We start from the raw sequence: 25,744 nt of genomic DNA, 5'->3' as shown, positions 1-25,744 counted from the left end.
GCTGGGATTACAAGCGTGAGCCACCACCCCCGGCTAAATTTTGTATTTTTAATGGAGATGAGGTTTCACCGTGTTGGTCAGGCTGGTCTCAAACTCCTGACACCTCGTGATCCGCCCGCCTCGGCCTCCCAAAGTGCTGGGATTACAGGGGTGAGCCACTACACCCGGCCTGAGCTTGTGTTTTCTAAAAATGCAGTGATTCAGGCAAGAGAGGTAGGAACCTGCGTTCTCTCTCTCCTGCTTATTGTTCAGGGCGTTATCGGAGGGGGCTGTGCTCGGTCACTTAGTCAGGGCCTTTGTGAAATCCTGCTTGCAAGCAGAGTGAGCAGACATGGTTCCTTAGGTTTGCTCCTTTGTCTTACTACGAAGGCTCATTCATTGGCAGAGGTGTATTTGCAGGGGGCCAGGTATAGAGTAATTGTAGGACCAAGGAGGCAGGCTCGGTCTTCAGGGAGCTCAGGGACATGTATGCGCTGTCTTATGTAAACAGGAGATCGTCAGAAATGGAGGAGGGGTGACCAGATCCAAGCAAGGCCCAGGACAAAGATCGGAGGCGAGGAGAGCCAAGGGGGAGGAAGTGCCGAGAGCATCAGCAGGACTGCGCGGTGGCACGAAGACGCCCGTGGGGACTGGAGAGGCCGGCTGAGGCCAGGCTACTCAGGCACGGAGGGCCACCTCCCCTCCAGGGACGTGAGCGTCTAGCTGCACTCAATTGTTGTTCAGGAACAGGAAATGAAAACCCACAGCTTTGATCGCAATAACCCACGCCGGCCTCGGGCTCATGAATATTCAGCAGGCTGCTTCCGGCTTGCAACCCCGCCTCCGTCCCCTCTCTGTGGAGACTGCGCATGCGTCTCCGGCGCGCGGCTCTGTCGTCATACTTCCGCGGCGCCGCCGCCGCAGCTCGCTGTGAAAACAGGACCGGTGTCATGGCGAGCTCAGCTGCCTCCTCGGTGCGACCGCCGAGGCCCAAGAAAGAACCGCAGACGCTCGTCATCCCCAAGAATGCGGCGGAAGAGCAGAAGCTCAAGCTGGAGCGGCTCATGAAGAACCCGGTGAGACGAGGCCCGGGCTCTGCGGCCCGTCCAAGGCCCACCCCCTTCCTCTGTGGCGCCTCTAGTTTCCCCCCGGGTCCATCTTCCCCGCCTCCAAATTCAGAAAGTCAGTATCTGACCCTCCCAGAGCAGTTCTTTGGGGGGAGGAGGCTGTCCTAGAGATAGTGAACTTCCCGTCTGTCCTTGTGTGAGAGCCCAGCCTGAATGAAGGCACGGTGGAGCGGCTTCCCGTGCTCTAAGACCCCTTCTAGTTTAACTTTCTGTGAACAAGAAGCGTTAGACTGAAAACGTAGAATTTGTGCGTTAGCAAAGGGTATATCCTAAACAACACTGATCGTTAGAGAGACAGTGGCTGAGACGTTTGGAGCGAGTCACTCCTCTCCCGCCCACACCCCCTCCGGGTCTCGGTCTCACGGATCATAAAAACAATTGAACAAGAACGTCCTTTATATCTTTTTTTTTTTTTAGTAGAGACAGGGTTTCACCATGTTGGTCAGGCTGGTCAGGCTGACTTCAGGTGATCTGCCCGCCTCGGCTTCCCAAAGTGCTGGGATTACAGGCGTGAGCCACCGTGTCCGGCCGTCCTTTGTATCTTTAACTAGAAAGGCTCGACTCTTCTCCCCTAGTAGTGTTGAAGTTGGCGGTTTCTAGCTGGAAACTATAGCTTAGGTTTCTCAGTTCTGCTCCAGTAAGTGCAGCCCTGGGAAGGTGTGGACTGTGTTATGCCCAAGAGTACATAGAGTGAAAAAAGCCACGGCAGACAGAAGAACACAAAATCAGCTCTGAGCCCAAGTAGCGAAGTGATCCTGCTTCATTAGTCCAATTAAAAAATTCTTTGGTCATAGAGATGAAATTTGGGCTGGGTGCTGTGGCTCCTGCCTGTAATCTCCGTGCTTTGGGAGGCCAGGTGGGAGGATGGCCCTAGGCCAGGAAGGAGTTCAAGACCAGCCTGGACAACATAGTGGGTTCCTGTCTGTACTAAAAAATTGCCTGGTGTGGTGGCATTCACCTGTAGTCCTAGCTACCCTGGAGACTGAAGCAGGAGGATCACTTGAGTCCCGGAGTTCAAGGCTGCAGTGAGCTATGATTGCATCACTGCGCTCCAGCCTGAGGGACAGACCAAGAGCCCATCTCTAAAAAAAGAGAGAGAGAGAGAGAGACGTAATTTTGTCAGCAGGTTTATATTTAGAAATGCTTTCATGTTTAAATGTTGCAGGACAAAGCAGTTCCAATTCCAGAGAAAATGAGTGAATGGGCACCTCGACCTCCACCAGAATTTGTCCGAGATGTAATGGGTAATGTCTTTGTGTGTGTATGTGTGTGTAAATATAATTTAAAAAAAAAATTTTTTTTAATAGAGATGGGGTGTCACCATGTTGTCCAGGCTGGTCTCGAACTCCTGACCTCAGGTGATCCACCCATTTCGGCCTCTCAAAGTTCTGGGATTATAGGTGTGAGCCATCGCGCCCGACCATAATTTTTTAAGATAGATATAAAAACCCTATAGTTAGTATTTGTTAAATCTCTGAGGAGGGGAAATGTTCACTAGTTCAATGTTTTAATTTTACAATGATGAGGATATAGCTGCTTTTATTTATTTGTTCATTTGACATCAGTAAATTTAGCTTAAGGGTTATAGTTGCTTATGGTTTGACACTGGAGAATTTTCTCCTGCATTATTGCATTTTTTTTTTTAAAGACGAGGTTTCAACATGTTGGTCAGGCTGGTCTCGAACTCCCAATCTCAGGTGATCCGCCCGCCTTGGCCTCCTAGAGTGCTGGGATTATAGGCATGAGCCACGGCACCTGGCCTTTTTTAAAATTTTTATTTTAGAGACAGAGTCTCACACTGTCACCCAGGCTGGAGTGCAATGACACTATCTCTGCTCACTGCAACCTCCGCCTCCCAGGTTCAAACTATTCTGCTGCCCCAGCCTCCTGAGTAGCTGGGACTATAAGCTCGTGCCACCATGCCTGGCTTATTTATTTATTTATTTATTTATTTTTGAGATGGAGTTTCGCTGTTGTTACCCAGACTGGAGTGCAATGGCAGGATCTTGGCTCACCGCAACCTCTGCCTTCTGGGTTCAAGCAATTCTCCTGCCTCAGCCTCCCGAGTAGCTGGGACTACAGCTGCGCACCACCATGCAGAGCTAATTTTTGTATTTTAGTAGAGACGGGGTTTCACCTTGTTGACCAGGATGGTCTCGATCTCTTGACCTCATGATCCACCCGCCTCGGCCTCCCAAAGTGCTGGGATTATAGGCGTGAGCCACCGCACCCGGCCACCTGGTTAATTTTTTTATTTCTAGTAGAGACTGGGTTTCACTGTTTTGACCAGACTGGTCTTGAACTCTTGACCTCAGGTGATCCACCTGCCGCGGACTCCCAAAGTGCTAGGATTACAGCTGTGAGCCACCGTGCTCGGCCATCTTCTGCGCTATTCTTAATAATGCATTGTGGTTTTTTTGTACATAGAAATCGTTTTATTATTTTGTTGGATCCTAAATTAACATATCTGTAGTTATACCATGGAGATAGTGCACGTTTAGTTCCAGGCCACCTAGTTAAAGTGAGTGTCGCAGTAAAGGGAATCTGTATACAAATTCTTTGGTTTCCCAGGGCGTATACAAGTTTTTTTTATATTCTACTATAGTTTGTTTAATGTTCAGTAGCATTATGTCTTTAAAAAGCAATGTAGGTTGGGCGCGGTGGCTCATGCCTGTAATCCTTTAGGAGACCAAGGCAGGAGAACCGCTTGAGTTCAAGACCAGCCTGGGCAACATAGCAAGACCTTATCTCTACTAAAGATTTAAAGATTAGCCAGGCATAGTGGTGCATGCCTGTGGTCCCAACTACTTGGGAGACTGAGTAGGAGGATTGCTGGAGCCCAGGAGGCCAGGGCTGCAATGAGCTGTAATCGTGCCACTGCACTCCAGCTTGGGTGACAGAGCAAGACCCTGTCTCAAAAAAAAAAAAAAAAGCTTAAGAAAAAACACTTAGAAAATATGGTTGTTCTAAATACATTATTTTGTAAACCCCTTTTTTTCATTTAATGTATTGTGGACATCTTTTCAGCTCACTAGAAATCTGGCATGTCAAATGTGAAATCGTGGAGGAGATGCGAAAGTCACTTAACCACAGTCTGCTCCTCCTGATACTGTATTTGCGTGGGATTTTTATTGACTTCACATTCAACATTCATGTAACAAATAATGACATCCATAATAAGCCAGGTGCTGGGCCAGTTCTGGATGCAGTGGGAAGAAAGGAGGGCATGGTCCCTTCCACAACTTCCACTTTTTGTTTCTTTAGTCCCCTTTGATTAAGGGTGGCCGGTATTGGTATTTAATCTGGATCTTCGGACTGTTCTGGCTACAGGTTCAAGTGCTGGGGCTGGCAGTGGAGAGTTCCACGTGTACAGACATCTGCGCCGGAGAGAATACCAGCGACAGGACTACATGGATGCCATGGCTGAGAAGGTCAGTGAGCCAAGAGGCTGGCTGAGCTGCCATGTTTGGGCAGTGTGCATGTACAGCCTCTAGAAAAAAGCATTTGGGGAAGCCGGGCTCAGGGCTCATGCCTGTAATCACAGCACTTTGGGAGGCCAAGGTGGGCAGATCACTTGAGGTCAGGAGTTCGAGACAATCCTGACCAACATGAAGAAAACCCACCTGTACTAAAAATGCAAAATTATCAGGGCATGGTGGTGTGCACCTGTAATTCCAGCTACTTGGGAGGCTGAGGCAGGAGAATAGCTTGAATCTGGGAAGTGGAGGTTGCAGTGAACCAAGATCACACCATTGCACTCCAGCCTGGGCAACAAGAGGGAAACTTCATCTTGAAAAAAAAAAAGGAAAGAAAGAAAAGAAAAAAGCATTTTAGGAAGAATAGATACAGTTGATTATAGCTAGTGTGAGGTGTGAAGCACGGAACGCAGAGTCCAGGTAAGCCCTCAGTCAGAATCAGAACAGCAAGATGCCCACACTAGGAGAGGGATGGGGAGCAAGAGTCTTCCTTGTGTATGGAAGGGCACAACTGAGGCCTCTCTTCCCTCTAGGCCATTTGCCATGTGATAGAATAGCAAGTGGTATCCCCACACCATTTAAGTTGTTACTTCTCTGTCATTCTCCCTCTGTTTAGCTGGATGTCTAGATGCAGTTAGCTGCGCACTTGGTGTGAACGGCAGGCGCTTTCTCTACTGCGAAAGTGCATATAGGATCTGCCTCTTGGAGCGTTTGATTTTCCTGACTGGAGCTGGCATTTCTTTGTGACAGGTGTCAAATAATAGACTGTTATAAGATTATTAATCTGCAATAATTATGAATTAGTTGAGAATTGTTTAAGAAACCATATTTTGGGAGAGGTACTGTTTCTTCAGACAGGGTCTGGCTCTGTCACCCAGGCTGGAGTGCGGTGGCACAACTTGGTTTACTGCAACCTCCCCCTCCCAGGCTCAAGCAATTCTCATGCCTTGGCCTCCCAAGGAGCTGGGATTACAGGTGTGCATCACCACGCACAGCAAATTTTTGTATTTTTAGTAGATACAGGGTTTTGCTATGTTGGCCAGGCTGGTCTCAAACTCCTGACCTCAAGTGATTCGCCTGCCTCAGCCTCTCAAAGTACTGGGATTAGAGGTGTGAGCCACTGCACCTGTCCTGCCTGTCTTTCTATTAATAGAAATCAAAGCTGGGTGTAATGGTGTACCAGGTGCCACCTGGGTGGTACTTGTCTCTTCTTTTTTTACTTTTTCTTTTGAGACAGAGTTTTGTTCTTGATGCCCAGGCTGAAATGCAGTGGCACAATCTCGACTTGCCGCAACCTCTGCCTCGCTGGTTCAACTGATTCTCCTGCCTCAGCCTCCCAAGAGCTGGGCTTATAGACATTCGCCCGACTAATTTTGTGTTTTTAGTAGAGATGGGGTTTCTACATGTTGGTCAGGCTAGTCTTGAACTCACGACCTCAGCTGATCCGCCTGCGTCAGCCTCCCAGAGTGCTGGGATTACAGGCGTGAGCCACCATGCCTTACTGGTCTGTGCTTTTTTTTTTTTAAGACGGGGTTTCACCATTTTGGTTGGGCTGGTCTTGAACTCCCAACCTCAGGTGATCTCTCCGCCCTCCTTGACCTCCAAAGTGCTTGGATTATAGGCGTGAGCCACCACTCCTAGCCTGGTCTGTCCTTTTTAAATTGGAGAACAAAAGTGCCTCCAGAAATGCCCAGAAGACAAGTGCCTCTCATCCCTGCTACAGAGGAGGCTGAGGTGGGAGGGTCACTTGGCCCCAAGATTTCAAGTCCAACCTGGGCAACAGAGTAAGACATCAAATGTTATTTGGCTGGTTCCTTTTGATTTTCCAAATGTACACCTGACTTTTCCTAATGAGGGTAAGGGATTGTTCCCTCTTACTAATCTTATAACATGCACCCCAAAAAAAGTTCCATTCCTTAGTATGGCCAGGGTGCCTTTTTTATTTTTATTTTTTGAGACAGAGTCTTTTTCCATCTCCAGGCACCAGGCTGAAGTGCAGTGGTGCGATCTTGGCTCACTGCAACCTCTGCCTCCTGGGTTCAAGCAATTCTTCGGCCTCAGCCTCCGGAGTAGCTGGGACTACAGGCGTGCACCACCACGCCCAGCTAATTTTTGTGTTTTTGGTAGAGACAGGGCTTCACCATGTTGGCCAGGATGGTCTCTATCTCTTGACCTCATGATCTGGCCGCCTCGGCCTCCCAAAGTGCTAGGATTTCAGGCGTGAGCCACCATGCCCGGCCAGGGTGCCTTTTATTTCATAGAGTATGTTAATGCACCTTAGAGAGGTTCAGATGCTTTTTTTTTGAGATGGAGTTTCGCTCTTATTGTCCAGGCTGGAGTGCAATGGCGCGATCTCGGCTCACCGCAACGTCTGCCTCCTGGGTTCAGGCAATTCTCCTGCCTCAGCCTCCCGAGTAGCTGGGATTACAGGCACGCGCCACCATGTCCAGGAAATTTTTTGTATTTTTAGTAGAGATGGGGTTTCACCATGTTGACCAGGATGGTCTTGATCTCTTGACCTCGTGATCCACCCGCCTTGGCCTCCCAAAGTGCTGGGATTACAGGCGTGAGCCACCGCGCCCAGCTATTTTTTTGTGTTTTTAGTAGAGACAGGGTTTCAGTATGTTGGCCAGGCTGGTCTTGAACTCCTCCTCAAGTGATCCACCTGCCTCAGCCTCCCAGAGTGCCAGAATTACAGGTGTGAGCCACCATGCCTGACCAGATATTACTTTAAAAGGAAAGAGAAAAGCATGCACAAATATGAAACCCTGTTTAATGATATGCATGCTTAAATGCTCAAGAATGGAACGTCCTGATGGCTGTAGCTTACTTTGAAATGCACCAAAAAAAAAAAAAAAAGATGAATTGGTAGATGAATAGAGCTGTGGGAGGGAGGAATTATAATTTTCTCCATTTTATAGTTAAGGAAATTGAGGCTTGGAGACAGAGGACTGCTGGGAAGACATATACCAATAGAGGTATGGGTAGATGAATCGGTGTGTGATTAAGAAAATCTAGCAGAACAGGAATTGTTGAGTCAAGAGCAGTGGATATATGTGCTATATAATTCTTTTAACTTTTCCGTTTGAAATTTTCAAAATAAAACATTAGGGAAAATTTAAACCAAAGAGACAGTCAGGATACAGAATAAAATACGTAAGAATTTATTGGAATGGCCAAAATTGAGTTAGAAAAAATCTGCTTTTGGGGGCCAGGTGTGGCACATCACACCTGTAATCCCAGCACTTTGGGAGGCCAGGGCAGTGGATCACTTGAGAGCAGGAGTTCAAGACCAGTGTGGCCAACATGGTGAAACCCCCATCTCTACTAAAAATAGAAACATTAACTAGGCATGGCGCACACCTGTAATCCCACCTACTCGGAAGGCTGAGGCGGGAGAATTGCTTGAACTCAGGAGGTGGAGGTTGCAGTGAGCTGAGATAGTGCCACTGCACTCTAGCCTGGGCGACGGAGTGAGACGCCATCTCAAAAAGAAAAAGGAAAAATCCTGCTTTGGGCACAGGATGGTCATTGGTGTGCTGGCTGTCATCTGATACTTGCTTGTCCTGCAGTTTTTTTTGGCCCCTGGGTTTTGGTGTTTCTTCTTGTTCCTGCCTTCTGTTAACAATCTCAATCCTAGTGAGAAGTATTAGACAGTTTGTCACAAAACTATACCAGGTTACTGCAGTGGGTTTGCCTGTCAAGAATAATGCTCTTGTGTGGAAACCATCAAGCTGGGTGCGGTGGCTCATGCCTGTAATCCCAGCACTTTGGGAGGCCAAGGTGGAAGGATCACTTGAGCCCAGGAAACATGGCAAGACCCCATCTCTACAAAGAGTACAAAGATTAGCCAGGTGTGGTGGCACCTCCTGTAGTCTACTCGAGAGGCTGAGGCAGGAGGATTGCTTGAGCCTGGACGGGCAAGGCTGCAGTGAGCTGTGATCATGTCATTGGACTCTTGCCTGAGTGAACAAGACCCTGTCTCAACAAAAAAAAAGGAAACTGCTGTCAGAAACACTTTTATTTTTATAAACTGTTTTAGAGGGGAGGACATTAGACCAGGTTGCTGTCTCAGACACTGTAAGTTACTCTGAAGTTTTGCATATTGATTATAGATTCAGAGAAAATACAGAAAAATGTTTCAGAAACCTTGGCCTTCATGGAAATGCAAAGACCTTTATTTTGGATGGCAAAAGACAGTCTCAGATTTAAAAAAAAAAAAAAAAAGGAGGGAAGAGTCCTCATTTTTTAGTAACTGACAGATCACCTCCATCAGAGCCCGGTTCCACTCACCCCTGCTTGAGACATTGCCTCTGCCAGGTGCGGCAGTCAGCTGGGGCTGCATTTAGTCACTTGCTGGGAAATTCAGCTTCTTCAGCAGCACAGAGTAAGACTTTCACAACTCGGCTTCTTTTTTTTTTTTTTTGAGATGGGGTTTCGCTCTTATTACCCAGGCTGGAGTGCAATGGCACGATCTCGGTTTACCGCAACCACCACCTCCTGGGTTCAGGCAATTCTCCCGCCTCAGCCTCCTGAGTAGCTGGGATTACAGGAACGCGCTACCACGCCCAGCTAATTTTTTGATTTTTAGTAGAGACGGGGTTTCACCATGTTGACCAGGATGGTCTCGATCTCTTGACCTCGTGATCCACCCGCCTCGGCCTCCCAAAGTGCTGGGATTACAGGCATGAGCCACCGCGCCTGGCTCTTTTTTTTTTTTAATTCCAGCAGAGTCCCGCTCTGTCACCTCAGCTGGAGTTTGATCTTGGCTCACTGTAGCCTCTGCCTCCTGGGTTAAAGCGGTTCTTATGCCTCAGCCTCCCGAGCAGTTGGGACTACAGGCGCCTGCCATCACGCCTGGCCAATTTTTGTATTTTTAGTAGAGATGGGGTTTCATCATGTTGCCCAGGCTGATCTTGAACTCCGGACCTCAGGTGATCCACCTGCCTCAGCCTCCCAATGTGCTGGATTACAGGCGTAAGCGACGGCACCCAGCCTTCACCGCTTAGCGTCTAAGCAAATCAAGTTCTTTTAGATTTAAGTCATTTGCTTTCTGGTTGTTCAGAAGGTTGACTAATTAAAGTCGATTTCCTTCCTGAAGGAATATTTTCTGCCCTCAGAGAGGGGCTTGTTTTGTTTGGTTTCTGTGCTGCTCTAAGCAGATGCACACAGCTGGCAGTGCAGACCAGCAGAGGTGCTGAAGGTACCTCTTCCTCCTTTGCTGGCTCCTTTTTTGCTCCATTGAGCTTTACGCTGTGACCAGAAGAAATGAAAGATGAATCATTTGATGTCTTTATAGTTTACAGGTGCTTTTCTGTGGGTTGTCTTATTTCATTAATCCTGTTTTTTTCTTTTTTGAGACATGGTCTTTCTCGGTTGCCAGACTGGAGTGCATTGGCGCGATTTCCGCTCACTGCAACCTCTTCCTTCTGCGTTCAAGCGACTCTCCTCCCTCAGCCTCCCGAATATCAGCCTCCCAAAGTATCGGGAAACAAGCATGAGCCACCATGCCCAACCCGTATTTCATTATTCTTCCTAACAGCTCTGGGAGACGGGAATTATAATTTTCCCCATTTTATAGATGAAGAAACTGAGGCTTGGAAACAGAACTGCTGAGAAGAAGTAATGCAGTTGATAGGAATATACGTGTGGGTGTGGGTGTGTGTTTAGCAGCAGGCGATGGCAGCAGATGGCATGTGTCACACTGCTTTACAGTCTGTCATTTGGTGGCTGGGCACACTGGCCTGTAATATCAGCACTTTGGAGGCTAAGGTGGAAGGATCCTTTGAGGCCAGGAGTTTAAAACCAGCCTGGGCAACGTAGCCAGACCTGTAGTCTCTACAAAATAAACATAAAAATTTGCCAGATGTAATAGCATGCACCCATAGTCCCAAATACTCAGGAGACTGAGACAGGAGGATCTGTTGAGCCCAGGGGTTCAAGGTTGTAGTGAGCTATTATTGTGCCATTGCACTCCAGCCTAGGTGACAGAATGAGACCTTGTATCACCAAAAAAAAAAAAAAAAACCTCAGCCATTTGGTAACTATGAGGTTAGAGCTTGAAAATTCCTAGTTCTGACCCTCTGGCCATTCCTTCTGATGAGCTCTGGGCCATGTCTGAGGCCCCAGCTAAGCAGATGGTGCTGCCCCTGCCCGTAAGGTGTCCTCTGCACTCCCTCCCATACTGTCTCCTAGATCTTGTGTGCATGAGGGGTATCTCAATCAACTGAAAGAGTTACTTCACCATCAGAGAGCTATGTATAGATTACCTGCCCTTTTAAAGTTAAAATGGACCTGGAGACCGGGGTAGTGCCTCTAGCACCCCCAGTGGCCTGACTGCTAGAACTCTCCTACTCAGCCTGAACAAAAACCTCCCAGTCTACCCAGACCTAGCGTGTCTAAATGATGTGGGTTTTGTTGCAGCAAAAATTGGATGCAGAGTTTCAGAAGAGACTGGAAAAGAATAAAATCGCTGCAGAGGAGCAGACTGCAAAGCGCCGGAAGAAGCGGTAAGAGGCATGGTCTAACTGTGGTGACACTCAAGGGCCGGGGGCAGGAACAGGGCTGGGTGAGCTGAGCCCTTGCAGTCAGTAGTAGTTCCCCGCATGACCGGTAGGGGTCATGAGTGTAGAGCAGTGCCTTCTACAACCTGAACAGAGAGCAAGTTCCTTGGGACCCTCTAGCTGGTTACAGGTTGTCCAGAGCTTGCAAGTCGGGACTTTAGTGATGGCATTGATTTCTGTGTCTCCTTCATGTCTGTTTTTTTTGAAACAAAGTCTCACTGTGTCCCCCAGGCTGCAGTGCAGTGCCATGATCTCAGCTCATTGCAACCTCCCCCTTCTGGGTTCAAGCGATTCTCCTGCCTCAGCCTCCCAAGTAGCTGGGATTACAGGTGCCTGCCACCATGCCCGGCTAATTTTTTTTGTTTTTGGTATAGACAGGATTTCACTATTATGTTTCCCAGGCTGGTCTCAAAACTCCTGACCTCAGGTGATCCACCTGCCTCGGCCTCCCAAAGTGCTGGGATTACAGGCATGAGCCACCACACCTGGCCTAAAAATGTATTTTTTTAAAAGCGTCCTCTTTATTTCTGAGGTTGCTTTGCCTCAGGGCTCCCTGGGATTTGCTCTTGAATCCTAATAGAAGCAGCTGAGAAGGATGGACTGGCAGAGTCATGCAAAAGTATTTGATTGGTGCAAAAGTAACTGCAGTTTCAGACCATGAATTTTAAATCATTATAACTAGGCTCAAACACATCTTTATTTATCAAAATAGGAACCATTACAATCAACATATTTTTGCCTGCAAGACATACGTTGATTTATTCCTATAATGTAAAAATCCATGCTTCAGGATTTGATGAACTCTCAGAAAGCGTTTTCTGAGTCCTTCTGGTTGTGGAAGTGCTTTCCCTGCAAAAAGTGGTCGAGGTACTTGAAGAAGTAGTAGTTGGTTGGCAGGAAGTCAGGTGAACGGCGGATCAGGCAAAACTCTTAGCCCAGTTTGTTCAACCTTTGAAGCCTGGGTTGTGCGCCGTGCAGTCGGGTGTTGGCATGGAGAAGAACTGGGCCCTTGTGTTGCTAGCTGCAGGCGTTGGGCATGGAGAAGAACTGGGCCCTTCTGTTGCTAGCTGTAGGCGTTGGACATGGAGAACTGGGCCCTTCTGTTGCTAGCTGCAGGCGTTGGACATGGAGAAGAACTGGGCCCTTGTGTTGCTAGCTGTAGGTGTTGGCATGGAGAAGAACTGGGCCCTTCTGTTGCTAGCTGCAGGCGTTGGGCATGGAGAAGAACTGGGCCCTTCCTTCTGTTGCTAGCTGCAGGCGTTGGGCATGGAGAAGAACTGGGCCCTTCCTTCTGTTGCTAGCTGCAGGCGTTGGGCATGGAGAACTGGGCGCTTGTGTTGCTAGCTGTAGGCGTTGGACATGGAGAAGAACTGGGCCCTTCCTTCTGTTGCTAGCTGCAGGCGTTGGACATGGAGAAGAACTGGGCCCTTCCTTCTGTTGCTAGCTGCAGGCGTTGGACATGGAGAAGAACTGGGCCCTTCCTTCTGTTGCTAGCTGCAGGCGTTGGACATGGAGAAGAACTGGGCCCTTCCTTCTGTTGCTAGCTGCAGGCGTTGGACATGGAGAACTGGGCCCTTCTGTTGCTAGCTGCAGGCGTTGGACATGGAGAAGAACTGGGCCCTTGTGTTGCTAGCTGTAGGTGTTGGCATGGAGAAGAACTGGGCCCTTCTGTTGCTAGCTGCAGGCGTTGGGCATGGAGAAGAACTGGGCCCTTCCTTCTGTTGCTAGCTGCAGGCGTTGGGCATGGAGAAGAACTGGGCCCTTCCTTCTGTTGCTAGCTGCAGGCGTTGGGCATGGAGAACTGGGCGCTTGTGTTGCTAGCTGTAGGCGTTGGACATGGAGAAGAACTGGGCCCTTCCTTCTGTTGCTAGCTGCAGGCGTTGGACATGGAGAAGAACTGGGCCCTTCCTTCTGTTGCTAGCTGCAGGCGTTGGACATGGAGAAGAACTGGGCCCTTCCTTCTGTTGCTAGCTGCAGGCGTTGGACATGGAGAAGAACTGGGCCCTTCCTTCTGTTGCTAGCTGCAGGCGTTGGGCATGGAGAAGAACTGGGCCCTTGTGTTGCTAGCTGCAGGCGTTGGGCATGGAGAACTGGGCCCTTGTGTTGCTAGCTGCAGGCGTTGGACATGGAGAAGAACTGGGCCCTTGTGTTGCTAGCTGCAGGCGTTGGACATGGAGAAGAACTGGGCCCTTGTGTTGCTAGCTGCAGGCGTTGGACATGGAGAAGAACTGGGCCCTTCTGTTGCTAGCTGCAGGCGTTGGAGCGTTTGGTGCAGCTCATCAATCTGCTGAGCAGGCTTCTCCAGTGTTCCTCTGGGATTCAGAAAGCTGTAGTGGATCAGGCCAGCAGCCGACCGAATAGTGACCATGACTTTCTTCTGGTGCAAGTTTGGCTTTGGGAAGTGCCTTGGAGCTGGTTGTCACCAGTTGTCACGTCAGATCCATTTTTCATCACACGTCACAATTCGATCGAGAAATGGTTCATTGTTGTTGCATAGAGTAAGAGAAGATGACACTTGAAAATGATGATATTTTTGATTTTCACTCAGCTCGTGAGGCACCCAGTTTCGAGGTTTTTCATCTTTTCAATTTCCTTCAAATGCTGAACAAACATGGAATGGTCAACGTTGAGTTCTTTGGCTGTAAGAGGGTCAGCTTCGATGATTGCTCTGAATTGGTCCTTGTCAACTTGCAGTGGCCGGCCACTACGCTCCTCATCTTCAAGGCAAAACTTCCTGACCCACCACTGCACTGTACATTAGTTAGCAGTTCCTGGGCCAAATGCATTGTCAGTGTTGTGAGTTGTCGCCACGGCTTTACGGCCCATTTTGAATTTGAATAAGAAAATCACTTGAATTTGCTTTTTGTCTAACATCATTTCCATAGTCTAAAGTAATCATAAAATAGCCAGCAAGTAATAAGGAATTAGCAAAAAAAAAAAAAAAAAAAAAACAACGTAAAGCCAGAAGTGCCCATTAAAATGACGTGTAATATAACCACATTTATTTAATAATGTATTCCAATTAAAACAGCAAATTCCAACAATGCAAAAACTGCAGTTACCTTTGCACTCACCTGATGTTTCTCTTATTTTGTCATTGTAATGTTTGTGCTACTCCACAGGTTTTAAAGATACCATAAGGAGGTGTTTATTTTCTTTTTTTTCCCTCTTTTTTTTTTTTTAAAGACGGGTTTTGCCATGTTGACCAGGCTGGTCTTGAACTGCTGACCTCAGGTGATCCACCCGCCATGGCCTCCCAAAGTGTTGAGATTATAGGCATGAGCCAACGCCCCCAGCCGGAAGTGTTTATTTTCTAAGAAATAGCATAAGGTAGTGAAGGCTCAATGTGTATGGTTTTATATTTTTAGCCAGAAGTTAAAAGAGAAGAAATTACTGGCAAAGAAGATGAAACTTGAACAGAAGAAACAAAAAGAAGGTGAGTGGTGCCCACTTTTCCTGGCCATAGCTTCTTTCTTGGTGTCAGTCACAGTGGCTGAACTGTCAGGAAACACCAGGATGGAGGGTTTGGGCTGGCTGGCTGGCCACTGAAGAAACAGCAGCTCATTCATGTTAGCTAGGACCCATTTAATTGCAAGTGTCAGAAAACCAAACTGGCTTAAGCAAAAAGATACCAGCTCAAGGTAGTTCGAGGACAGACCTCATTTTGGGCATGGCTGGTCAGAGAGATCAGGGGCATTATTGCTTACTGCCGTCTCCCACTCTGTGCTGGTGTCCTGTCTTCAGGCAGCTCACACCCCCTTGTGGTTTTGAGGTGCCTGCAGCAGCTCTCGGGGCTACATCGTGCCTCGATCTTGTCCAGGAGGGAAGACTGAAAGGACGTCTCAGCTTTCCCAGCAAAAGTCTTTTTGTGTCTCTGGCTCTGACTGAGTCATTTGCCAGGTCAGGTAAGGATGCTTTTGGCTACAAGCAACAAAACAGCCAACAAAGTGCCTAAACCAAGAGGAGTTGGGTTTTTATAGGATGGGAAATCTGGTGGTAGGTGGCAGCCTGAGGTGACTGTGCCAGTGTGGGCTGGCAGCCCCCGTTCCTTGGCCTTTACCCTGAGGGTGCAAGGTGGCTGCCATGGCTTCTGGCACAGTACCTGTGTTCAAAGCAGGAAGAAGGGGAGTGAGGTGGTACTTGGTGTGGTCTGCCCTTTTTAAATCGGAGAACAAAAGTTTCCAGAAGTGCCCAGAAGACCTCACCTTAAATACTAGGTCACCTTGCCATCCCCAGCTGCCATCAGGCTGGAGGAATAGGAAACAGAACTGTTATAACCGACTCAAGCCTATCGTGATCCGGCACTGTGAGCTGAGAGCATTGCCACCCTCGCCAGATTTGAGGTCTCCGTTAATAAGAATGGGGGGAGGGCTTGGCTCTTTGGTCAGCATCCCACCATGCTGCCAGTCCTGCTACCTCTGAACCCGTCACAACACTAGGGTTGCCGTCCCCCATCCCTGGGAACCCACGGGCTGAGGATAAAGGATGGGGGCCCCAGCTGGAAAGGGCCAGAGATGCTAAGAGACCAGAAAATGACACTGTACCCAACATGACTGAATCTGTGGCTATTCCCTGCTTGACCAGGCCTGCTTTCTGAGTACACGATTGTGGTTTTTGGTCTTACGGTGAAGTCAGACTTTCATTGACATATTAAAATATGATTGACCCAGGGATGGTGGCCCATACCTGTAATCCCAGCTACTTGGGAGGCTGAGATAAGAGAATCGTTTGAACCCAGGAGGCTGAGGTTGCAGCGAGCCACGACCATCGTGCCACTGCAGTCCAGTGTAGGAAACAAGAGTAAAACTCCATCTCAAAAAAATAGGCTGGGTGGATCACATGAGGTCTGGCGTTTGAGACCAGCCTGGCTAATATGGTGAAACCCCATCTCTACTACAAATACAAAAACTGGCTGGGTGTGGTGGCAGGTGCTCGAGGTGGCAGAATCACTTGAATGTGGGAGACGGAGGTTGCAATGAACCAAGATTGCACCATTGCATTCCAGCCTGGGCAACAGGAGTGAAACCTTGTCTCAAAAATAAATAAGTAAAATAAAATAATTAAAACAAAACAAAAATAAAGGCTGGGTTCAGTGGCTCACTCCTGTAATCCCAGCACTTTGGGAGGCCAAGGCAAGTGGATGAACAGAGGTTGGGGGTTCAAGACCAGCCTGACCAACATAGAGAAACCCTTTCTCTACTAAAAATACAAAATTAGCCAGGCGACGTGGTGCACGCCTGTGATCCCTGCTACTCAGGAGGCTGAGGCAGGAGAATCACTTGAGCATGGGAGGCAGAGGTTGCAGTGAGCCAAGATTATGCCATTGCACTCCAGCCTGGGCATCAAGATCAAAACTCTGCCAGAAATATGTGTGTGTGTGTGTGTGTGTGTGTGTGTGTGTGTGTGTGTGTGTGTGATATAAATATATATTATATATGTATAATATATATATAAACATAATGTTAGATATATATATGTATATATAATATGATTGGCCACTTCTAGGAACCGCTTCCTTATGAGTTGTACTGTGTGACACATCGGATACAGTTTTAGGTTGTTTCTTGCCCTTCCCTAGAAGAAATTATTTTAAGCTGCTAAAATGTGACTGATAGGACTTCATTCCTCAAAGAAAGTACTTCCTCACTTTCCCTTCCGCTGCAGCAGTAGATGATGGAAGTGCTTGGCCCAAGTAGGAGGATTGGGCATAAAAGCTACTCTCACAATCTGTTGAGGGGGTAATGTAACTTGGACCTGTTACATTTGCAAATAGAGGTCAGGCGCAGTTGCTCACACCTATAATCCCAACACTTGGTAGGCCAAGGCAGGAGGATCACTTGAGGCCAGGAGTTCAAGACTAGCCTGGGCAGCATAGCAAGACCCCATCTCTACAGACAATAAAAAATCAGCCAGGCATGGTGGTGTACACTTGTGGTCCCAGCTTTTTGGGAGGCTGGGACAGGAGGATTGCTTGAACCCAGGAGTTCAAGACTAGTCTGGGCGACATAGTGGGACCCTGTCTCTACAAAGAAGTTTAAGAATTAGCCAGGTGTGGTACATGCCTGTTGTCCTAGCTACTCTGGAGGCTGAGCCAGGAGAGTCATCTGAGCCCAGGAGGTCAAGGCTGCAGTGAGCCATTATTGTGCCACTGCACTCCAGACTGGGTGACAGAGCAAGATTCTGTCTCAAAAAAAAAAAAAAATGGCCTCCTTTGCTGAGTAGTTTGACCCTCTTTTCAGGGTTTGTTGGTTTTGCTGCTTATCATTGTCGTTGTTGCTGTTTGTGTGTGTAGTGACTTCCCTAATGAATTCTGTAAAACCTGTATTCTTTGTTGTGTTTGGACTCTGAAGTCTGCTCGGTCAGCCTAGTTAGTCGGTGGAAGATGAGAGATTTCTCTGAATGTCTTGAACCTCCATGTCTTTGCCACGGAGCTCTATGTGTGTGTTGGAATGTGCCTCTGACCCCCTGGAAGGCAGTCTGCCATTTGTTGTCGCCTTCACTTCTGCTTGCACAGAGACTCCAGGGCAGCAGACGTGAGAGGTCAAGGCCTCGGCTATCTTTCTTGGACATGTGCACTGCTCTGGTGGTCCTCTGGAGTCCCAGCTTTTTCCTTTTTTTTTTTTTGAGATGGAGTTTCGCTGTTGTTACCCAGACTGGAGTGCAATGGCACGATCTCGGCTCACCGCAACCTCCGCCTTCTGGGTTCAAGCAATTCTCCTGCCTCAGCCTCCTGAGTAGCTGGGACTACAGGCACGCGCCACCATGCCCAGCTAATTTTTTTTGTATTTTTAGTAGAGACAGGGTTTCACCTTGTTGACCAGGATGGTCTCGATCTCTTGACCTCGTGATCCACCCGCCTTGGCCTCCCAAAATGCTGGGATTATAGGCATGAGCCACTGCGCCCGGCCCCAGCTTTTTCTTTTAAGCTTTTTGGGCCATTTCTTGTTTGCGTCAGTTGTTACTGCTGTCATGGTCAGTGGGATGTTAAACAGTTGTCACTGATGGTTTTTGACACACACCCGGGGGAAAGAGCTGTTGACGCTGAGTGAGCCCAACTCAATGCAGAGTCAGATCAACTAAAGACAAGCCTCGCAGGTAGACATTTCCAGGGAGCCACTAGACAGGTCAACCAGGACCAGGGCTCTAAGGATGGAACCTCCAACAGCTCCCAGCCCAATCATCCTACTCCCGTTTTTTAGTGAGGTTCAGGCATTTGAATAGTCCGAGGTGCATTTCCAGAGTTCTGAAAAAGTTGATTTTGAGGATTTTTGCCAGTGTTCTGTTATGTTTATGGAGGAGCAGGTTTTTGGAGGTCCTTACTCTGCCATTCATCCCTTTTTCAAATAGCACTACATCTGAAGTGTGTTTCTTGTATGTCAAATGTTTTTGTTTGTCAAATGTGTGGTTTTTGTTTTTGTTTTTTTTTGAGACAGTCTCACTCCTGCCCCGGGTGGAGTGCAGTGTCACAATCTTGGCTCACTGCAACCTCTGCCTCCTGGGTTCAAGTAGTTCTTCAGCTTCAGCCTCCTGAGTAGCTGGGTTTACAGGTGGACGCCAACACGCCTGGATAATTTTTTTTTCTGTATTTTTAGTAGAGATGGAATTTCACCATGTTGGTCAGGGTGGTCTAGAACTCCTGACCTCATGATCCACCCGCCTCAGCCTCCCAGTGCTGGGATTACAGGCGTGAGCCACTGCGCCCAGACCGGGTCATGTTTTCTAATTCATTCTGACAGTCTCTGTCTTTTTCTTGATATGTTTGGATTCAAGGCTACCATTTTACTGTTTCTTTGTTTTCATTTTTGTTTTTTGAGACAGGGTCTTGCTCTGTCACCCAGTCTGGAGTACAGCAGTGCGATTGTGGCTCTCAGCAGCCGCAAACTCATGGTGGGCTGAAGTCATCCTTCTACCTCCGCCTCTTAAGTAGCTGGGACTACGGGTGTGTACCACCATGCCTGGCTCAGGTTTTGTTTTTTGTAGAGATGGGTCTCACTATGTTGCCTAGGCTGGTCTTCAATTCCTGGGCTCAAGTGATCCTCCCACCTCAGCCTCCCAAGTGGTTGGAACCACAGGCCTGTGCCATCATACTCAGGTAATTTTTGTATTTTTTTTTTAAATAAAAACTGGGATTTTCCATGTTTCGAACTGTTAAGCTCAAGTGATCCTCCCGCCTTGGCTGCCCAGAGGGCTGGGAATTCAGGTGTGAGCCACCATGAGAGGCTGGCATGGTTTTCCTTGGACTGCTTGCCTTTTTTTTTTTTTTTTTTTTTTGAGACAGAGTCTGGCTCTGTCACCCAGGCTAGAGTGCAGCGGTGCAATCTTGGCTCACTACAGCCTCCGCCTTCTGGGTTCAAGCAATTCTCCTGCCTCAGCCTCCCTAGTAGCTGGGATTACAGGCATGTGCCACCACACCCAACTAATTTTTAGTAGAGATGGGGTTTTGCCAGATTGGCCAGACTGGTCTCAGACCCCTGACCTCAGGTAATCCAGCCGCTCCCAAAGTGCTGGAATTACAGGTGTGAACCACCATGTGTAATGAACCACCATGCCTGACCTTAGTTCTGTTTTTAATTTGTGTGTGCTCACCATACTCTTCCATAGGGACCGAACCATTTAAACTCCCACCAGTGCCAGAGGGCTACACTCTCTCCACATACTCACCAACACTTCCTATTTTCTGTTTTTGTTTGTTTGGTTGGTTTCTTTGTTTTGAGTAGCCATCCTAATGGGTGAGAAGTGGTACCTCACTGTATTTGATTTGCATTTCCCTAATGACTTGTGATGCTGGGCATTGTTTCGTGTCCTTATTGGCCACTTTTGTAGTAGTTATTGTCGTTTTGTTTTGTTTTGTTTTGTTTTGTTTTTTGAGATGGAGTCTCGCTCTGTCATCCAGGCTAGAGTTCAGTGGCACCATCTTGGCTCTCTGCAACCTCCACCTCCTGGGTTCAAGTGATTGTCCCAAGTAGCTGGGACTACAGGCACCCACCACCACACTCAGCTAATTTTTTTATTTTTAGTAGAGATGGGGGTTCACCATGTTGGCCAGGCTGGTCTCCAACTCCTGACCTCAGGTGATCTGCCTACCTTGGCTCCACAAAGTGCTGGGATTACTGGCATGAGCCACCACACCCAGCCTGGCCATTTGTATATCTTCTTTCAAGAAAGGTCTATTCAAGTCCTTTGGCCATTTTTTAATCAGGTTGTTTTTATTTTGTTGAATTTTTTTTTTTTTTTTTTGAGATGAGTTTCGCTCTTGTTACCCAGGCTGGAGTGCAATGGCGCAATCTTGGCTCACCACAACCTCTGCCTTCTGGGTTCAGGCAGTTCTCCTGCTTCAGCCTCCTGAGTAGCTGGGATTACAGGCATGCACCACCATGCCCACCTAATTTTTTATATTTTTAGTAGAGACGGGGTTTCACCATGTTGACCAGGATGGTCTTGAACTCTTGACCTCGTGATTCACCTGCCTTGGCCTCCCAAAGTGCTGGGATTACAGGCATGAGCCACCGCGTCCGGTCTTATTTTGTTGAATTTTAAGAGTTCCCTGTATTATTTAAAAATATTAATTTTTATCAGGCTGGGCACAATGGCTCACGCCTGTAATCCCAGCACTTTGGGAGGCCGAGGCAGACAGAACACTTGAGTCCAGGAGTTCAAGACCAGCCTGGGAAACATGGCGAAACTGTTTCTACCAAGTTTACAAAAAAAATTAGCCAGGCATGGTGGCTTAGGCCTGTAGTACCACCTACTCAGGAAGCTAAGGTAGGAGGATTGCTTGAGCCTGGGAGGGGGATTGCAGTGAGCTGAGATTGTGCCACTGCACTCCATCCTGGGCGACAGAGTGGGCACCCATCTCAAAATAAATAAATAAATAAATAAATATGTAAAGAGTGGTTTGTATGCCGTTTACCTCGCCTTCTCAGTTTCCTTCTTTATTTTTCTTTTTGTGAGCCTAAGCAAGCTTTTCCAGTAGTCCTGTGGAAAGAAATGGGAACTAATGTGGTAATACCAGCTTGCACCACAAGGTGACTTTGGGGTGCCATGGGTCCCGATTGGACTTGGAGGTACAGATCACTGAAGCTTTTTTGGCTCTTCTCCTAAAAAGCAGAGGGCAGCTGGCTGGGCGTTCTGTTCTGCTGTTGGAGAGGAGATCTCATCACTTGTTTTCTGTGCTGGCCCAGTAGCTCAGGGAAGACTCCCGGCAGTGTGGGACTTGTGTCTCAATGACAGCATGGGATGGCATTAAGCCAGTTTGGATTATTCTGAAGCCTTCAACTCCCCAGATCATTTATTCCCACACCACTGTTACTTATCCTAACATAGGCCTGCTCAGCAGAGAAGTCCAGGGTGCCCTTAGGGGATTTGTTACTAGGCTGATCTGGGACAGAGCTTCTCCATGGACGCACTGCTGATGCTTCAGGCGGGAAATGCTGTGTCGTGAAGGGCTGTGTGTTGGTCACTGCAGGATGTCTCACAGCGTCCTAGCGTCTTCCCCCAGTCATCAGCAGTTCGGGATGCCTCCAGACATTGCCATGTGTGCACCAGGCAGGAGGAGGACAGAATTGTCCCTGGCTGAGAGCTCCTGATCTAGAGGCAGGTATCCCATGTCCAGAAGGCACTCTACATGTGTTTGGATCAAACTATTTATTTCAGAGCCAAAATCCTTAAACATGTTGGAAAACTATCCACATCCTTGTGTCTTTGGAGAAAAGAGATACTCTATGATCATTTTAGAAACTTTAAAAATATGCAGAAAAGAACAACATCAAAAATAAAAGTTGGCTGGGCATGGTAGCTCTTGCCTGTAATTCCAGCACTTGGGGAAGCTGAGGCTGGAGGATCGTTTGGGCCAGGAGTTTGAGACCAGTGTGGGCAACATAGCAAGGCCTTGTCTCTGTTTCATAAATAAATAAATTATAAAGTTATCTGTAACCCTTACTAAAAATGAATTTAACACTTTAATTTATTTCAGTTTTTAAATATATGTCTTATTTCTATAAATGCCATATTTATAGATACCTTGATTTTATCATGTACCATTGTATCACAAGTATTTTCCCAAGTCTATACTTACAGGGTTTTTCCTAATGCATTCATTCATCCGTTAAAAACAAAATGTGTGCTTCAGTTGCAGTCAGTGGCATTTTACTCAATATGCCTGTAACCTGTGAAGAAAATCTCGATTCCTGGATCTTAAAATAGTAAATAAACAGTAGTATAAAGTAATGAAAGGGGGGCTGGGTGCAGTGCAGTGACTCACGCCTGTCATCCCAGTACTTTGGGAGGCTGAGCTGGGTGGATCATTGAGCTCAGGAGTTTGAGACCAGCGTGGCCAACATGGTGAAACCCCGTGTCCACTAAAAATACAAAAATTAGCCAGGCGTTGTGGCGGGCACTTGTAATCCCAGCTACTCAGGAGACTGAGGCTGGAGAATCCCTCGAACCTGGGAAGTGGAAGTTGCGGTGAGCTGAGATCACCGCACTGCAGTCCAGTCTGGGTGACAGAACGAGACTCCATCTTTTAAAAAACAGCAATAGTAGGCCGGGTGAGGTGGCTCATGCCTGTAATCCCAGCACTTTGGGAGGCCGAGGCGGGTGGATCGCCTGAGGTCAGAAGTTCGAGACTAGCCTGACCAACATAGTGAAATCCTGTCTCTACTAAACATACAAAAAATTAGCTGGGCATGGTGGCAGGCACCTCTAATGCCAACTACTCAGGAGGCTGAGGCAGGAGAATCACTTGAACCTGGGAGGGGGAGTTTTCGGTGAGCCAAGATCTCGCCATTGCACTCCAGCCTGGGCAACAAGAGCAAGACTCCGTCCCAAACAACAGCAGCAGCAACAAGGCATGATTAAGTTTTAATTGTCTGTGCTGTAAGGTCCTGTGGATTCTGTCAAATGCATAGTACCATGTATCCACCACTGCCATATACAGAATATTCCACTGCCCTAAAATAATTCCTTATGTTACCGCTGTTCAGCCTCCTCCCCAGCCCCAGCCCCAGCCCCAGCCCCTGGCAACACTGATCTGTTTACTGCGTCTGTGGTTTTGCCTTCTCCACACTGTCATAGAGTTTGGACTGTGTCATATACAGCCTCTTCAGATTGGCTGCTTTTGCTTACCAGAATGCCTTGAAAATTCATCTGTGTCTTTGTGTGGTTTAGTGACCCATTCCTTTTTATTGCCAAATAGTAGTCCACCATATAGACAGACCACCATTCACCCACTGAAGGACATCCTGGTTGCATCCCAGTTTTGGTGATTATGGATAAAGCTGTGGCAAATACTTGTGTGCTAGTTTTTTTGTTTTTTGGTGTTTTTTTGAGATGGAGTCTCTGTCGCCCAGGCTGGAGTGCAGTGGCGCAATCTCAGGTCACTGCAGTCTCAGCCTCCTGTGTTGGACCGAGCACAGAAAGTCAACACCAAGACAAAAGTATGCCAAATTGCAGGGTTTATTGCCGGCGACCACGGAGGACTCACGTCTCTCCAACCCGTGGCCCCGTAAAAGAGGGTGACAAGACTTTTTATACCCGTAAAATCACCTTGGGGGTGAGGGGAGAGGATGGGGTGATGGGCTTCAGACATTCCGAGGGCCAGTGAATTCAAATCACCTTCTGGGCGGAGATGAGGGTGAGGGGGTTCCAGACATTTCGAGGGCCAGGGGACTATTTGACATTCTGATTGTCATTTAAAGGGTTCACAGATGCTGAGATTAGCATTTGTTTACACATCGTCTGGGTAGGAGTGGGATCCATAGATTTTTATTTACTTGGCGCCAGGATGGAATTATCTGGGCGTGCTTACTCTGGTAAACAAAGGCCAGCAATTCTGGCAGTTACAGATAAAAGAAGGTATGCAGCTTTACCTCAATTTGCATTTTGCAAAGTAAACTTAGCAGTTTTACAGAAGCCAAGGTTAGCAGTCATTGTGAGGAGAATGGAAACAGTTTTGTCCTTTATAAAATGGCAGTGTACAGGTTCTAACTCTAGGCTAGCTATATCACACCTGGGTTCCCAGGTTCAAGCAATTCTCCTGCCTCAGCCTTCGGAGTAGCTGAGATTACAGGTGCTCAACACCGCTCCCGGCTAATTTTTGTATTTTTAGTGGAGACAGGGTTTCACCATGTTGGCCAGGCTGGTCTTGAACTCCTGACCTCAAGTGATCACTCATCTTGGCCTCACAAAGTATTGGGATTACAGGCGTGAGCCACTGCGCCCGGCTGTGTGTGCACATTTCATATCAACAGAGTACGTACCTAGGAGCATGGTTGCTGGATTGTATGATAGGATTAATCTTGTTACCTTTGTAAGAAACGGCCAAACTGTCTTGCAAAGTGGCTATTCCATGCTGTACTCCCACCAGCAGTGAAAGTTTCTCTTACCTCACATCCCGGTAGCACTTAATAGTGTCTATTTTTTAATTACAGCCGTCCTAATATATGTGTTGTGCTTTTTCTTTGAGAGTTTCTTTTGTTCCTAGGCTGGAGCAATGGCACAATCTCTGCTCACTGCAATCACCGCCTCCTGAGTTCAAGCGATTCTCCTGCCTCAGCCTCTAGAGTAGCCGGGATTACAGGTGCCTGCCACCACGCTTGGCTAATTTTTTCTATTTTTAGTAGAGATCAGGATTTCTCTATGTTGGTTAGGCTGACCTCTGGTGATCCTCCCTAGGTGCTGGGATTACGGGCATGAGTCACTGCACCCGGCCTTGTGCTCTTTGTTTTAATTTGTGACAGTATTTTTTTAATTCTTGTATCACCAACTTTAAGCATAGTAACTAACAAGAAATAACCACTTTATGATTTCTTACTCTTTCTATATTTGTTATGTTGAAAGAGTGAACTGGGTTAATTTTGTTGAATTGCTAAATGACTTGAATGTGCACCCAATTTCTAGGTTTCTCCTCCCCGAGAGTGATACTTCCACACACACAAAATCCCTTGTGTTGACCATTAGGGAGGTACAGGTTGAGCATCCCAAGCCTGAAGATCCGAACATGGAAATGCTGCAGAATTCAGAGCTTTTTCAGCACTGAGATGAGGCTGCAAGTGGGAATTCCAGACCTGACCTCATGCAACAGGTCACGGTCGAAACGCAGATACACAACACAGATTATCCAGTGTGTCCCCCTTCAGCTGTGGTACAACCTTTTCACATACACCCAGATTCCTCCCTCCCCGCCATAAGCACACCCACAGAGGGTAAGAAAATGGCTCCTCTGCAGACCACACATGCCAGTGGCAGGTTTCCCGCAGTGCCCCACACGGGGCCCAGACCTACATGCGTTACTCGCTGCTTTTTTGCTTGTTTTCTGTTTTGTGGTATATTGTTAAAAACAGGCACGTTGAATGAAGAAACCCCTCCCCTCAACAGGCTTTGTGTGAGCAACATGGCTGTTCATTCACCTGGGTGCAGGTGGGCCAAGGCTGAAAAGGGCGTTAGCAAAGGGCCGTGGGATAGGAGTTGGTTTTATAGGTTGGGGAAATCTTTTGGGGAGGGGGCAGGGGTGTTACGGAGTAAGATTAGTAATGGTGGTGGGGGTGGGGCAAGGAGTATACGTTACAGTAAGGTTAGTTACAGTGGCTGGTGGGTAAGGCAT

General features: G+C 47.7%; 1 protein-coding gene across 2 annotated transcripts in view; it reads left to right on the top strand.

Moving 5' to 3' along the window:
- The first annotated feature begins 874 nt into the window (after positions 1-874).
- PRKRIP1 (PRKR interacting protein 1) overlaps positions 875-25,744 on the top strand; it is a 31,180-nt gene continuing 6,310 nt past the window's right edge. Inside the window, exons 1-6 of one of the 2 annotated variants that reach the window (XM_054247798.2) lie at positions 875-1,055; positions 2,272-2,350; positions 4,437-4,537; positions 11,006-11,091; positions 14,514-14,581; positions 24,626-24,721. In XM_054247798.2, the coding sequence (XP_054103773.1) occupies positions 930-1,055; positions 2,272-2,350; positions 4,437-4,537; positions 11,006-11,091; positions 14,514-14,581; positions 24,626-24,721 (556 nt within the window). In that variant the 5' untranslated portion in view covers positions 875-929. The remainder of the gene's footprint in view (positions 1,056-2,271; positions 2,351-4,436; positions 4,538-11,005; positions 11,092-14,513; positions 14,582-24,625; positions 24,722-25,744) is intronic. The other variant, XM_002743960.7, reaches the window with a different exon arrangement.

The sequence above is a fragment of the Callithrix jacchus genome, chromosome 2, assembly GCF_049354715.1.
Source record: "Callithrix jacchus isolate 240 chromosome 2, calJac240_pri, whole genome shotgun sequence".
NCBI lineage: Eukaryota > Metazoa > Chordata > Mammalia > Primates > Cebidae > Callithrix > Callithrix jacchus.
The sequence above is the reverse complement of the archived record's forward strand: the minus strand, read 5'-3'. Positions and strand labels throughout refer to the sequence as shown.